General features: G+C 40.8%; 1 protein-coding gene across 1 annotated transcript in view; it reads right to left on the bottom strand.

Annotated features, from left to right (window-relative positions):
* The window catches only part of LAMA4 (laminin subunit alpha 4), a 96504-nt gene extending 86003 nt beyond the window's left edge, over positions 1-10501 (bottom strand). The window contains exon 1 of the mRNA XM_059842260.1: positions 9855-10501. Coding sequence (XP_059698243.1) covers positions 9855-10055 — 201 coding nt within the window. The 5' untranslated portion in view covers positions 10056-10501. The remainder of the gene's footprint in view (positions 1-9854) is intronic.
* Between the last annotated feature and the right edge of the window lie 4521 nt (positions 10502-15022).

Raw genomic sequence — 15022 nt, 5'->3', positions numbered from 1 at the left:
CCAAAGTTCTACCATCAAAGTAATCACAGAGAGAGACAGACAGAAGTTCTGCTCTCCACCATGAGGTACCCCAAAACTTGCAGGCAAAAGTGGACATCTGCTCTGCAATTTTATTTATTCTCTGTTGATTTTTTGCTAAATTTATCTGAGCTTTGAAGCCTTGCAAACTAGAGAATTGAAAACAAACAAGCTTGTTCACCAGCTTCCCCTAGGCCTCCAAGCTCTATTTATAATTTCTATAAGCCTTCATTACCTCTGGTCTACAGTATCAAATTCTTCTGAACAAGAAAGGTCACATTCTAACTATAATTACTGAAGAAATGAATTCAGTGTGTGACATCACAGGTAGACAGTTAATTACTCCATTCAATAGGACACTACAGCTGTTAGGGAACTGTCTGCATGCAAAAAGCCACTCTATAGTATTTACCATTTCAAAGGCAGAGACCTCATGCAAATTAGCCATTTGCAATTTCAAATTCATTTTTAAAACTGTAAACATTCCTGAGAGGTACACATTTTTTAGTTTAGTCTCCAAATCAATGTTTATGATAGTTTTATAATAAGCACCCTGGTGTAGTCCATTAAATCCCTATACTGTTTTAAATTTCTGACATTGTTAACTGCGAAATATTTATTATTTCCAGTGTTCCACTGATGTTTTAAATTAAAAATTAACCAGAAGTTGGTGAAGAGATTTGGGCACAATGCTGGTGGTTTTTTATCCACTTATCTTGACAGGTATCTCAGTTCTAATTGCATTTAATGAGACTGCAAACTAAAGTAATAATTGCACACTAACAAGGTTTCTGTTTTGTTATTTAAATTACAAATGTAAAAGCAAATTCTTTCCCGCTTAAATTGTCATTCAGTAGAGTCCTCCAATATTTTTGCATATTTTTATTTTTAAATTAAATTCCCACATGAGATAGGTTTGATAAAAAACCTCAGTGAGTGCATTTGCCATAGATCTGGACAAATTCTTGGAGTGTTCTGGATAAGTGATATGAAATGCTCAATGAATCTGCAGCAGTGTATTTTTGTGAATCTGAGTAAGTTGAATCTTCAAACACCAAAACAACAATAAATAAAGCAGTGACACTGGTTGTGAACATATAAGCTTTTTCAGTAAATGAACTGCTTAATGAGTGGTGAAACAAATGAAGCATTATTTTCTGTCACCAGTGTCCTTTCTGTCAGCCTCTGTGCATGGATCTCAATATTGCTCCTTTTTGCCTGCATTCCCAGTGATGCTCCCACCTGAGAGCACAGGGCTGGTCTGGAGCCAGGCAGACCCTGTCTGGCCAGTCTGCAGCTGCTAAAGAGTGTATCTGATGATTGAATTTAGTCTGGTTTTCCAACTGTTGCTGTGTTAAGCAGCGACTAAACACTAGAAGTTCTCCATCATTTATATATACAGAGGGGTTGAGCTCTCCTCAGAATTTACTGGAAAAGTTGTGGTTGCCTTAAGGGACACAGGACAAGACACTACAAAACTTTTTAACTTGAAAACTTCACTTGCTGACTTATCCAAGACAATTTGGATTATTTATGAGTTACCAACTCATCAGCCTGCAAAAGAGAAGTTTATTTCGGGTGATAATAAAGGACAGGTTATGAAGCTAGTGGAAACTTTCTTCTCAAAGTTTTAGGTGCAAAGATCAGAGATCACTAAAACTAAAACTTGCAAGACTGAAAATAGTTGCTACAATTCTCGATAAAATCTGGCTAGCAGGAAGACATGGAAAAAATGTTACCTCCATTTCTCCCTATGGCATGATAGACCTGGCAGTCAGAGAGACAGTGAATGTGGCTAATTGCACATGGGTAACCTCCAAACCAGTTAGCAAAGCTCAGAATGGCATGCAGAAAAAAATGACAAAGAACCCTTTCCCCAGCCCACTGTCACACTGTATTCTGATTCCTTGGGTGGGCTTGTGCATGCCTCCGCTGCAGCAGTGACAGACTGATGGGGACTCCCAAAACCAAGAAACAGCTGAAAGCCAGATGGCTTTATGCAGAACAACAATATTATCTATTACCTTGACTAAGTAATTGTATTAAATTTTATAAAAATTTCCTGTGTTGAAAAGTTTCCAGACTGTTATCCCTTCCCCAGTTCAAGTGGAAAACAAACTGCCATTCAGCAACAGAGATGGGGTTGGATCCAACATAAACATATCTCAGCTAGGCATTCTCCATAGAACTGCACAGTCATTTTTTCCATATACAGTGGGGAAGACAAAGCCTCTGCTTAAAAGGCATTCTCTCAAAAGGGGGAGGGCTGAAGTCTTTTAGCTGTCTGGAAGCTGGCTAAGAATCAGATATTGATACCAGTCTCTAATTTACTTTTTTGTTCTGCCACTGAGTGAAAAACTTACTCTTACAAGATGCTCGCTGTTGGAAATAGAAGCTCTGCCCTTGAAAGTGTAGCCGGTTGGTTTTTCTCTTTCAAAAAAATGCCAAGTTTATTCAATTTACAGGAAAAGGGATAAACCTGTGTTGTTTACTTATTAACCACCCTCCACCCAGTCTCCACTTGTACATGAAATGTACATTCTGAGTCACTGAGTCTCTCAGATAAGTGAGACATAATCAGTTGACAAACCACAGTACTCCCTGAGAGATTTTCAGATAGAGACAAAAATTTTCAATGGATGAAAAAGAAAAGTGGGGTTTAAAGTAAGTACTAATGTGCTTGTGGGACACTGTTGATACCGAGAGGGTAAATCTCAAGCTTCAATTTCCCCCCTTCCAGATTTCTAGTATTTCCTGGTTTGATTTTGCATCTCTTTGAAATGTTGGAATCACAGCAGAGAGGAACAGTGATCTGCTTGACCAATAGCCGTAGCATCAATTAAAAGCCTGTTAGAAGGAAACCCAAGGCAATGTGAAAATCTTGAAAGATGAAGAGAAATAGCTTTCATCCTTCTCTGCCTCCCAAGGGTAGCCCAGCTATGTACAAGACAGACAGCTGCTGGGGATGGCTGATGGGAAGATCCCACGTTTCTGGGCAGTTCTCAGAAATAAGGCTTTTCCCCCTGGATTACTTTAGCACTTTGCAAATGTGTGGGAAGAGAGTAAGACAGCTCAGCAAGGTTGATTTTGCACTCCATGCCATACATTCAGGATAAAGCTGGGCAGAGGCTGTGCTCTGAAAGGAGAGGGGAACAGCCAGGGCTGGGGAGAAGGGGTAACCTGCCTCTATCTCTCAATGCCTCTGGTCTTGTTTCATCATAGACACAGTCTGATAATGAAGAAATAAATTTTCTGTTGGCTCAAAGAGAGGGAAGAATCAATGTATCAAGAGAAAAACAAATTTTTTCTCATCCCTCACAGAAATCTACCACCAAACACCCTGAATTAGCTTGTGCCTTAGATACCCTGTTGAACCTCTGCAGACTATCCTTGCCATTGACTGGAAGGAGAGAGCCACAGAAAACCACAAACCTGCAAAAGGCTGAGCAGAGTACGCTAATTCCCTGACCTTACACCATGTTTAGACCTTCAATACCTGCCCACATCACCCTGAATGGATCTGTGCCAGGTACTGATGCTCTGGAGACCTTGCCAACCCTCAACGGGCCAGGCTGTGTTAGCCTTTCTGGGGCATAAAGGATTCTAATAGTCAGGGAAGGGAAGGTTATGCTATATTTTGTGCTGCCAGATTTTGTTTTTATTTTTTTTTTTTTTTTTTTTTTTGATACTGGATCTGGATAAATGCTTCCTTTCACAAAGTGCTTTTGAGGAAGTGTCCCTGGAGTCAGGAGTGGGGAGCACAGCATAAGGGAGTCATGAATGGCAGGCTCTCTGTGGCTCTCCATGGGCTAGCATCCAGGCTCAGAGGTGGAAAACCACAGTAGGAATCCTTGGGAAATACTGGCCTTGCATTAGCCTTGGCAGAAAGGTCTGCTAATCTCTTGCCACTTGAAAGGTCTCATAAAAGAGTAAAAGATGCATTGTAGGGTGGTAACCGGTAACAGAGCTCAGAAAGTATCTGGTTTAGGGACTGGCTCTATGTAACTACTTTGCCTGTAGTTACACTGGCAGCAATGGTCAAAGATTGAATGAACTAATTTTTAGTAATTTCGTTGGGTAGGCAGAGTCAAACAGTGGTTCTGAGTATTACAGTTTTAGTTAAAAAGTCTATTTTTACAGAACGTATTGAAAGTTGTTCATCCAGATAGAGTATTTTTTTTTCTTGTAATTACTAAATTATGTTTCAAATTAATTCAGGTGTGCCAGTTCCTCTCATACTCCCTGTCTTCCATATGTTATGACATAAACATTAACATCATAGTTGTTCTTACAGTCTGGTAATGTTGGAATAGTAATTTCTAAAATATTTTTCACAGCCCTCTCTCATTCTTTGACCCTTGAATGCTGTGGGGTTTAGCACTGTTTCTTGTTGGTTTCTCACAAGAGAAAAAAAAAAAGAGTTGTAGTATTCATGAAGTATGTATTTCAAGGAAATAAACATATAAAGAATTGAAAAATACAGCTAAAAAGGAATGACAAAGCCAGATAATATTTACTGTATTTTAGTCAATCTGTTTTCATTGTCAAATACACACTTTGTGTATCCTGACTGACAGTTAGGAAAATCTCTTTGAGATTTTAATGACAAAGAATTAGATTTCAAAAACTTTGGAGCTCTAACAGCTTTGTGTATAATGCTATTTAGCAGTTGTTGAATCTTGCATTCAGATGCATAACCCAAACATCCCTAGCTCATGGTGATGTGTGAAAATGGACTGGGATGAAATCCAAATATTCAAGAGTACCAATTAAAATATAAAACCTGAAGGGTCTATATTTTGGTGTTTGAAATCAAAATCCAGAAGCAAGTTGTAAATTATCAGTAGCTGCTTATACATTACTCAGAAACTAGACCTCTTTTACACAGCTCTTGAACACTAGAAGCTCTATTTGTTATCAGTTTAAATCAGGCCAAGTTTTTCTTCAGAAAGCAATTCTTTCATTTCTTCTCATGCCCCCTGGAAAATCTGGACTTTTAATTCCTTCTTTGATTCCCATGTTGTGAATAAGAGCGGGCATAAAATGCCTTTTATTGGATTCACAGCCCAGAATAAGCTTTAGGGCACTTTGCTGGTACTTGCCCAAAACATTGTGGGAATACACTGCAGTTTAAATTTTGTTTTCTGGTGGGTGTTTTATACATCTTCTTGAAATGGAGAAAACTTCCAACTATGCATCTGCTCTGTCTTGTGCTTCCATTTGCTTCAGCCTCCTATGATTCAAAAGGTTTGGAGACTGGTGGCACTACTCCAAGCAGCTGATTTTCATTAAAGTTTTGATGAGAAACTTAAGTTGGAATCACAAACATCTGCAGTAAAACTTCCTCCCCACTAATAGATGTTTCTCAGAACATAACCTTGTTGTATCAGAAAAAAACAGCAGCTAGAAATCCAAATTTCCCATTATAGGAGTTAACCTAACATAACCTCAAGGGTCTGAAGTGAATTAATCTAAAGATCTGCTTTTTAAAAGTATATGCAGAATATAAAGGTTCCTATCAAGCTAAAACCCTTTTTGGCTCAGGTTTAGGTCTTCTGCTGCTTCTTGTAGTACTAGCTTGTTTTGAACAGATTAATTCTACAAGTAAGGATCTAATTGTAGTTTCTCTCAACGGTTTGCAAGATTTTCTGTTTCAGCCATTTTGGGGAAAAGCAGTGAAGACGATTTGGTGATATTTCAGGTTTTTGTTAACAAGTGGCTGGGACTTGTGGCTGGGACTTATGGTTGCTGTCAGTTTATATATTTAATGTGAGCCATTTTAGAGAGGTGAGTTTGTCACGAGTCCCATGCTAATCATTGCTTATCACTTTAGAGAACCAGAAGGCAAGCTTCTCAAGTAATGCTTCTTGTGTTTTATCAGCAGCTGCTGGTCAAAGTCAGGTGGGAAAAAATGATCATCAAACATGCCCTTTTAACACACAAGCTCCATCAGGTAACTTCTGCCTCTTTCTCTTATAGTAAATAGCTAATTTTGACTTGATCATGATAATTGTTTCCTTTAAAGGACTTTTGCCTCTCTGCCTTTCCCCTGAGCCAAAACCACTGATGCTGGAAACAGTTTTCCTCTTCCATCTGTCCAACAATATCATGCCTTCCTTCAGTCTGGGAATTGGCTTCCTTCCCTGTCCCAACTTTTTTTTTTTCTTTACTCTTAAGACTCTTGATTATCTCGTTCTTGCTCTCATTTTTTCCTCTCCTTTGTCTTCCTGCTTTAATTTACTTCCTTTCCCACTATTTACTTCACTTCTTTCCATGAAGGACATTTGAGATTATCTTATTTTTGGCTTGGCAGATGTCTCCACAGAATGTCTGTCTTTCCTTTCTTCCCCTAATCCTTCCCACACTCAACTCCTATACTAGTCTCTGGCCTCTTGTAATCATTTACATCAGAATGAAATGAATATTTTACTGGATGTCACCTTACATTCATTTTACATTAAGGAGAGAGACAACAAAATGTGGATCACAGAGAACCATTTGTGATACTCTCTAGTATTTGAAGTCTTGTTGGGTTGCACTGATGAGCTGGATCCAATGCTCTGCACTCTCTCTGTCTCCCCACAGACATCAAGATTTAGCACTGTAATGTCTCCCCACCTCCCCTTATTATCTTTATGAGCCAAGGAACTAAATTTTTCTAAATAGCACGCAAGTACTCTGAGTACTTAAGAGTGCTTTTCATATTGATCTGCCTCTTCATGGACAAACCAACACAACTGAATAAAATATCCAGTGCTTAGTCACTTCTGAAAATAAAATTTTTAACTAACTTGTAGTTTCAACATAGTCATCTTCAGTTTCCAGTTGTTGCATATACCAATACCTTAATTTATTAGACTAACATGCCTATTTTTTTTCTTGTTTATGTACTTACACAGTAAGTTCAAATTTTTTTCTTAACCTTCCTCTGAGTTGGCAAATTGGATTGCAGAATCTTTCAGCTACCTTCAAATTCCTAACACTGTAATCCTTGTCATGATACTTTTCTGGATCATTTTAATCAATTTATAAGCAATTGATTCTGACTGAAACACCTAGGAACAGTTTATGTGCCTAATTTAGGTGTTCTGGATCACATAATGATTAAGAATGAGGGCACCAAGGTAGCTGCTGTTGCCTGAAGTCCAACTCAGAGCCATGGTACTCGCTGTGCATGAATACAGCATATCAGCATTAAGAATGTAGTTAGTTCTCTTATCTTAAGAGGTTTTCATCCTAATTCCAGGTGAAAAGAACCAAAAAAAGCCAAGTTCCTCATTAATTCTGATTTTTTAAACCACTTCTCCCAAGTCCTTCCAGTTTAGGATTGCTACATATGGTAAAGGAAGAGGATTGGAAAGCTGAGAAACATTCACTAATACATATTTAAATTAATTGAGATCTCCTGTTCTTCTATAGGTTCATAATATCAAACTCTTACTGGGATCTAAGAGCATCCCACCAGTTACATCTTGGAGGCTCCCCCTGGCGCACTCCATGTTGCAGCTGACTGTCACCACAGACCACAGTGGAGCCCCATCTGTGGCTTTGTAACTCTGCCCTGTGAAACTGCCCCCTTTGTATAATTTGGCACTATTTGACATGACTAACAGCCTCTGTCTGCTCGGGGGAGCTGTAGGCCTGAGTCAATATTTAGACGAAGGAGCTGAATCAAACCGCGCTGTGTAAGGGAGTTTACTCTGCGGTTCACTGTGAGCTGTGGGTTAAGCGCTCGTGCTCCCAAAGAGGCTGATTCAAACTCAAACCTGCTGGGACAACCCTGTCCCTGAGGCTGGGGAAGGTGGGGTGAGCTGTGGGAAGGAGAAGCTCTTTGAGGACCAATAGTAATGTTCCTTCCTTGGATGAGAGACTACCAAACTGTCATTCTCCAGCCCCTACATCAACATCCAGGCTTAAAGCCCGTTCCTCAAATCCTGTTACCAGCCACACACGTGGATCAATGAGTAAGCAGGTTCTCACTGTTACAGAGACATCTGTCCTAGCCCCAAAAAAGCATCCTACTGGGCCTGGTCTCCTTGGAAATTGCCATGGAAGTGAGGCCTGAAATATACACATAGCAAGGGGTCCTGAAGTCCCTGCTTCTTCTTCATGAAACCAAAGTGTTCTGCAGCCAAGGGCCTTGGCGTGGTGATACCAGGCATAGTCATCCAGTTGTAACATGGGATCCAGAGCCTAAGTGCTGCCATTGCATGGGCTGAAGTGAACTACCAGAGGAAACACCAGTTATTGAGTCTATTATGTTGGCCTGAGCAAAAATTTAGAAAGGATTGAAATGGTTGAAGGAAATTAAAGTGTCATTCCCTTGCAAGTGTCCAATATATCTCACAATGCCTTCCCAAGATAAAATCTAATAGATGTACATGAAAAAATGTGAACTGTGTCTTTGGGAAAATCATACTATGCTATCATAACAAGAAAGACTAACAATCACTTATGCTCATTATCCCATGAAAAGCAGCTACAAAACCCATCCAGCTCTTAAGTCAGGCATTTCATTGAGGGACTTTCCATGTTGGAAGCAACAGGTGGCAATGCAGCTTCTCAGGGCTAATCAGAGGCCAGGGGAGAAAATCTGTACATCCCACACCATGAAGCCTGTCCAAAAACTGGGATGGATCCTGAGAGTCCTTATGCTGAGCAAAGCAGGGTTTAACCTTCAGTTTTCTCACACAGGTCATGTTTCATGAGGACTCTCTGGCAGGCTGGGCAGGCGTTTTCTGAGGCTATCCAGCTGCTTGGAGCAAGGGAATGAGCTCTGCCCTGCCCTGCAGCAGCAGCCCTGGCTGTCTGAAGGCTTTATGCACTTATTTCCATGGCTGTTAATTCTGGCAAGTGGAGGATAGGTGGAAAATCAGCTGTGTGATATTGGAGATTGTGATCTTGATATGGTCACAGTGACACAGCTGCACTAATCTCACCTCATTTTTGGAAATTATGCTAGAAGAACTACTCTTTCCCTTCCCATGACCTTATGGAACTCAATTAGCCTCCTACCTTGCATCTACCACGCATGAGATATTACTGTGTTGTATCCACCGTTCCACTTCCAACCTTACCCCACCCCCTGTGTATGCTGGAGTAATTTATTATTTCCTCAAGATGTATTTTTGAGTAGCTCATTCCCCATGCAGTGTTGCTAAAATAATGAGTATAAATCAATCCCAAAATAACAGAGGAAAATTTTCCATTGTCAATCTGCTTCTCAGATCTCTCTAATTTCATTTGTCACTAATCCCAACCACATCATTTTTGGAACTTGAAATCTCTGCAGGTGGGTTCTCTGCAGGCAATTTCCTAGATGCATTTGATTTATCATCTCCTGCTTTCACTGTGGAAACAAGCTTCATATTTTGGAGGTGAATTGTATTCAGAGGCAAAAGCACAAACTTCTACAGGACAGTTTGCCATCAAAAGACAGACTCTTTTGGGAAATTTCAGTGAATTACAATTGCAGGAATTACAAGGCAAGCAGAAAATGTTGTGACAATTAACTCTTGTAAAATAGCTCTGTTTGGACAGGCCTGTTTAGTTATTATGTTGGCAGGAAAGTAAGAGACATGCTAAGCCAGCTCCACTGCAAAGTACAGCAGCTGTCTTCTCACAGCAGGCAGGGCATGTGTACATTTTGAAGTCTGAGCTGTATCTCTCCAGTCCCGAAACGCGGCGTCTCAGACCACCTCCCCCCTCACCCCCAAATCCTCCTGTATCGCTTAAGGCTCAAATGATTAAGCTAACGTTTACCAGATGGGAGCTTTGACACAGACAGGTGAAAACAGAAAATTGCAGACACTAGAGAGAGAAGGGAATTACTGTACCTCAGCAAAGGGCACCCAACTTCCAGTAGCTACTGCCTGCTGCTGCCCTCTGATAACAGTGGCTTCTTGCGTGCTGACCGCTGAGCTACCTTCAATGTCAAACTGAAAAACGCTTCCCTCACTCGAGGCTGTGCTGGAGGAGAAGCATCTCAAAAAGAAAAATACAGGAGAAATGAGGGGCCAGGCAGAGATCAAAGCCATTTCCTCCCCTTACATCCAGCAGTGGTCTTCTAGCGTCTCAGTAATTGTTTACCCTCTTCTGCAATCAGCCCCCCTTGGCTTAGTGGTGCCTCAGTTATTTTAACTTTCTTTCAGCATTCAGTTTCCAGATGTGGCACTTCAAGGCAGTCTAACCGGATCCCGATTTAAAAGAGGGGGAAAAAAAAGAAAAAAAAAGAAAAAAAAAAAAGGAAAAGAAGGGAAGAAAAACGCTTTTGCTGCCTCCCTCGTTCTCTCTCCGTGCCTGTGGCTCCTCTTTTTCCCCAGAGGCTCCAGCACAATAACATACAGATGGGCAGTGCTTAAGCAGAGAGTGTCAAACAGAGATTGTATTCCAGGAAAGCACCGCTAGCTCTCCAGCCACCTTATCTCCCCCTGTCAGGATACAGACTGACGCTCTGTTCAGTGCTCTGGCTTCCTTCACATGTTCACATCATTCCCTCTTTTACCTTTCGTGTGGAGACCCTCCCACTCAAACTTTACTGTTCAGAAAGTGAGGTCACCCTTTCCTCCCTCTCCACGCCAACCCCCCCACAACTCCATCTGACTGCTCCAAACAAATCACTGACTCTCCTGACTGTTTATTTTTTAACATCTCCAGTTTATTCAGTGGAAGGCAGAAAGGTGCCAAATTTATTAAATAAAAACCCGCTAGACTAGCCATTCCTTATGTCATGGGGGAGGGGAGGCTGTGGGCGGGAGGAGGAGGAGGAGGAAGAGGAGGAGGGAGACAGCCTGGCTGTGCCATGGGCTAATAGGGCTAAGTGGTTTCTCTAACATACTTCATTCAGTTTCTTTCCCTCAAGCCCAGTTCTCAGCTTCTCACTGGCTTGTGAAAAAGAATATCGTTCACTGCGATTTTGGAAAATGACTTCATTCCTCAGACTCATGAACTTTTATTTACAAAGAGCATCTTGTATTCCTTTTTCAAGAGATGCTTTGTGAGGCCCTGGTAACAAGGCTTCCAGTGTGTATGTGAAAGCCAGCTGAATATGTTGCCCATAGCTGACTTCATTTTGTGACTACGATCTCAAAAAGACAAGACAGTAATCCCTGCTAGGTTTTGGGATGAAGTCAGGGTATAATTATACTAATGTGCACTGCTCCAGCCAAGAGGTCAGCACCTTGTCCATCAGTGGTCCTGAATGCAGGGAGTGGTAGCACCATTGGCCAATCAGGCTTCTTTCTTACATCTTCGCAGATATTGGCTTGCCAGGCTTCATTTTGAGAGTGGATTCCTTCTTTTTCCTTCCCTTCACCCTTTCCTTTCTGGTTGAAGATATTGCCAACCAAGGAAGCAGCTGGTAGAGATTTAAGGCTAAAATGAAGACTTTTGGTGCTCTGGTAACTTCCATACACCTGTAGGCATAGTTTTGGACCCATAAATGCTGTACCAGAGTGACATAAGGAGGTTCACTCTGAAGAAACTCTGCCTAATTCAGAAATCTCGCAGCTGAGCAGGCAAGGCAACTCAAGCTTGTGGGGCAAAGTATTCCCCCAGCAGAAAAGAAGATGCTGTGTGACACGAGGGTATGAGATTCAGGACCAAAGTTAGGAGAAGGAAATAAAAGAAATAAATGGTAGCTGAGGGTTATTCCACCCTGAGAGGAATAGAAGCATCTCTCTGTTAGCTGAACCTGATATAGTGGCAAGCACACAGTCCACCCAGGGCCTGAGGGTGAGATGTCATGTTTACCAGGACTTTTCTAATTCTCTCTGGTAATGGCAGTCCTGGAAATGGCCTGTAACAGGTCTGAAGTAGGATGCAGAAGACCAGGGACTCTCCAGGCAAGGACTCCATGACACTCCCATTAGGCCTCCTGCTACAGGGGTAACCTCGAATAGTAAAGATAACATCAAAGCAGGGCTAAGAAAGAGAACAAAACATCTTGAAATTAAATGGTAGAATTGCAATTTCCATGGTGGCAGTGGAAATTTTTAACTACCCAGTGAATTGTGGAGTAAATTTCCATAAAATATGTGAGGAAATTTTTTGGATATTTTTTGTTTTTTGAAAAACCAACCACCAACCAATCTTCTATGTCTGTTTCCAGGCATTTGGCTGGCCAGCTTGATAAGGCAGGTTTTAAACTGAAAGACCTGCGGGACGATGTCCAAAGTGGCAGCGCTCAGAGCATCGCATCCAGGTGGGAATAAGCAGGCCAGCCACAGCAGTGGCAAATGTTCCTTAGCTGTCTCTCTAGCTAAGAACCGGAAGGCCAACCACCTGAAGTGTGTGCATACCTCCTGCACTCCTCCTGGGAAACTGGCACGCTCCATTACCCCTCTGAAATGCCTGTGCACCAAGGTACGCAGCACGGGGAGTAAACACGAGGAATTAGAGGTCTGTGATACTCACAGGGCCATGACTTTGGTGCAGTTAGGGACGTGGGGGATAGCTCGCATGACTGGGGTGCTGTCATGGCTGAACATGTATTTTGATGAAAGACAGGCCTGCAAGATGAGGTGGTGGGGTTGCTGTTTATGTGAGAGCGCAAATCAAATGGTTGGAGCTCTATCTAGGAATGGAGGAAGAATGAATCACGAGCTTATGAGTAAGAATTTACTTGGGTGGCACTGTTGTGAGTGTTTTCTAGAGGCCACCTTGTCAGGAGGAAGCAGCATCCTGGGCCTTGCTCAGTGCAGACAACTGACCATCTGCACCCTGCACATTCCATTGAGGGACTTCCTTCAAGTATTCATCTGCTTCACCAGAGCAAGAAATGCCATTAGAAATGTCATTAAGGATGTGAAGATTACAAGTTCTTTGAGTAAAGTCTGCTGTCTTTTGCACATTATGTAGCAAGTAACCAAATGAACTTCAGAGTATGATGAAGGTGTCTTGCCTAGTAGGTTAATAATAATGCAAAATGCCTGAAACACATTTAGAGAAAAGAGAAAATATATTCTTGAAATCTGCAAAAGTTGCCAATTGAAAAAAAAAAATTTCTACATTGTATTTCTTTATGTAAAATCAGAACAAAGATATTCGTATCCCTGTAGAAGAGTTCACGATGCTAATTTACAGCAGTTTGAAAGAGGAAATGCTGTAATTATTCTCAGGATCAAAATCCTAAAAGGCTGAAGCTGTCTGCTTAATATCTTTGTAAAATCCCAGACTGGCCTAAGGCATTAAAAATTTGAAAAATTTCATGTTGTGATTCTATATAACAAAAGAAATACAGATAACTTCAAATGGCGGAATAATTAAATAGGGAATAATTTATTCTAAAGAAATACAAAAAATAGAACACAGCTCACAGGATCTGTCTCCTCGAATATATTAGTCCCATACAAGAAAAAGTACGACCAAAGTCTTTTGAGCAGAAAATATTACATATTCCCCTAGATATCACTATACAGTGGAATAGTTTGCTAAAAACCAACTGCTTAAAAAAGCAGCTTTCTGCATTTAATTTTAAATACTTTAAAGGATAGTATTCCTTTTAAAAGAAGTGCAGATTTGTGTAAAAATTGAAAAAAATTTAAAAATATGCATAGAGTGCTTATGAAATATAAATCTTTAAATATAAATTTATGCTGTGGTAGACTTCCATTTTCCTAATCTTTGGCTGAGATGATGCAGCTGTGTGGCGTAATCAGCCTGAGATTTGGAACAGGACTTCTTCAATATGGCAGGGTGCAGAAACAGGAGTTTCTCCTTCTGTTTTCACTGTATCATCCTCTGTTCTTTTTACAAGTTCTTTCCCCCATCTTTAACATTTGGTTTTGATTCACTGTGATAGACAGTGGAACCAGTGAAAGACAATAGGAAGAATCCAGAGGAAGGCTTATTACAAATAACATATTCCAAATTAACCAATCTCAAGCTTTTGTGTGTGGGCCCCTGGTGGTTTGTCAGTTCCCAATGGGACATCTGCAAGCAGCCTGTTGAGCTCTAGTGCCAAATGTTACCAGCTGAACATTTGGGAATGTTGGATGGTGGTCCAGTGGAAATGTTGACAGTTGACTGATGTTTGCCATCCAAAATATTTCAGAACCAGTGTTCAAAGTACCTTTCTAAAGGTTAGAAGATGTTGGCAGCATATCTTTGTATCATCAAATGAATTCTGTATAGGCAGAAAGCTGTGGCAATCAAGGGGCATCAAGCAAGAATTTCTCCGTCACAATTTGTGCCAGAGAGAGATGCTAGTAGAAATGTAGTTATGCAAACAAAACATCACTTTTTAAAACTTATTTCATGTGTTTTGGACTAGAAGTCTCAGTTGCCAGGTGGAAGATAGAATTTATGCTGTAGGTTTCAAGGATGTCATACAGTAAGACTTCAAGTTGTACCCCTGCAGGGAGACTTAAACAAGTTCTTTGTTTCTTTGCCATACTATTTAAGGGCATCAGCTAATTATTTTCCCACATGAAGACATTTTAAAGCCAACTGTTCTTATCCCTCATGCTATTAGTTACTGGCAACACTGGGATCTGGCTCATTCCATGTTGCTTACAACCAGCCTCAGAGTATTTCTGTGCCACGACACTTGTCACTGCCCAATTTCTCCGCTGTAAATCTTCAATTAAGCATGCCAAAATCTTGCTAATCTGATGGAAATTTAGTACTAAATTCAATAGAACTACAGTGTGAAAGACAACCTTGTTTACCAAGAAAGATGTCTGAAAGTTTCCATCTTCAGAGTGTAACAAGGCAAAACCTGCCTCTCTCTCTTGCTAAAAGCCTTCTCCTTGGGAACTGTATAGACCTTGCAAGATTAGGAATTAACCACAACATTTATAATACTGGATAACTTGAAAAACCCAACCTACAGTGGTTGCTAGAAATCAGTCAGATTTAGAGTAGTGTTTTCCCAATCCAGTGTCCTGTCCCCAGAGGTAACCAATAAGTAATGATAACATTTTCACAGTTTTTCAATATGAAAGTCTTTTAGTATTTCTGGTAATTTTTAACAGTCTTATCTGAACCTCCTGGCACGCTTGCT

The sequence above is a fragment of the Haemorhous mexicanus genome, chromosome 3, assembly GCF_027477595.1.
Source record: "Haemorhous mexicanus isolate bHaeMex1 chromosome 3, bHaeMex1.pri, whole genome shotgun sequence".
NCBI classification, from domain to species: domain Eukaryota; kingdom Metazoa; phylum Chordata; class Aves; order Passeriformes; family Fringillidae; genus Haemorhous; species Haemorhous mexicanus.
This window is presented reverse-complemented; position numbering and strand designations above follow the sequence as displayed.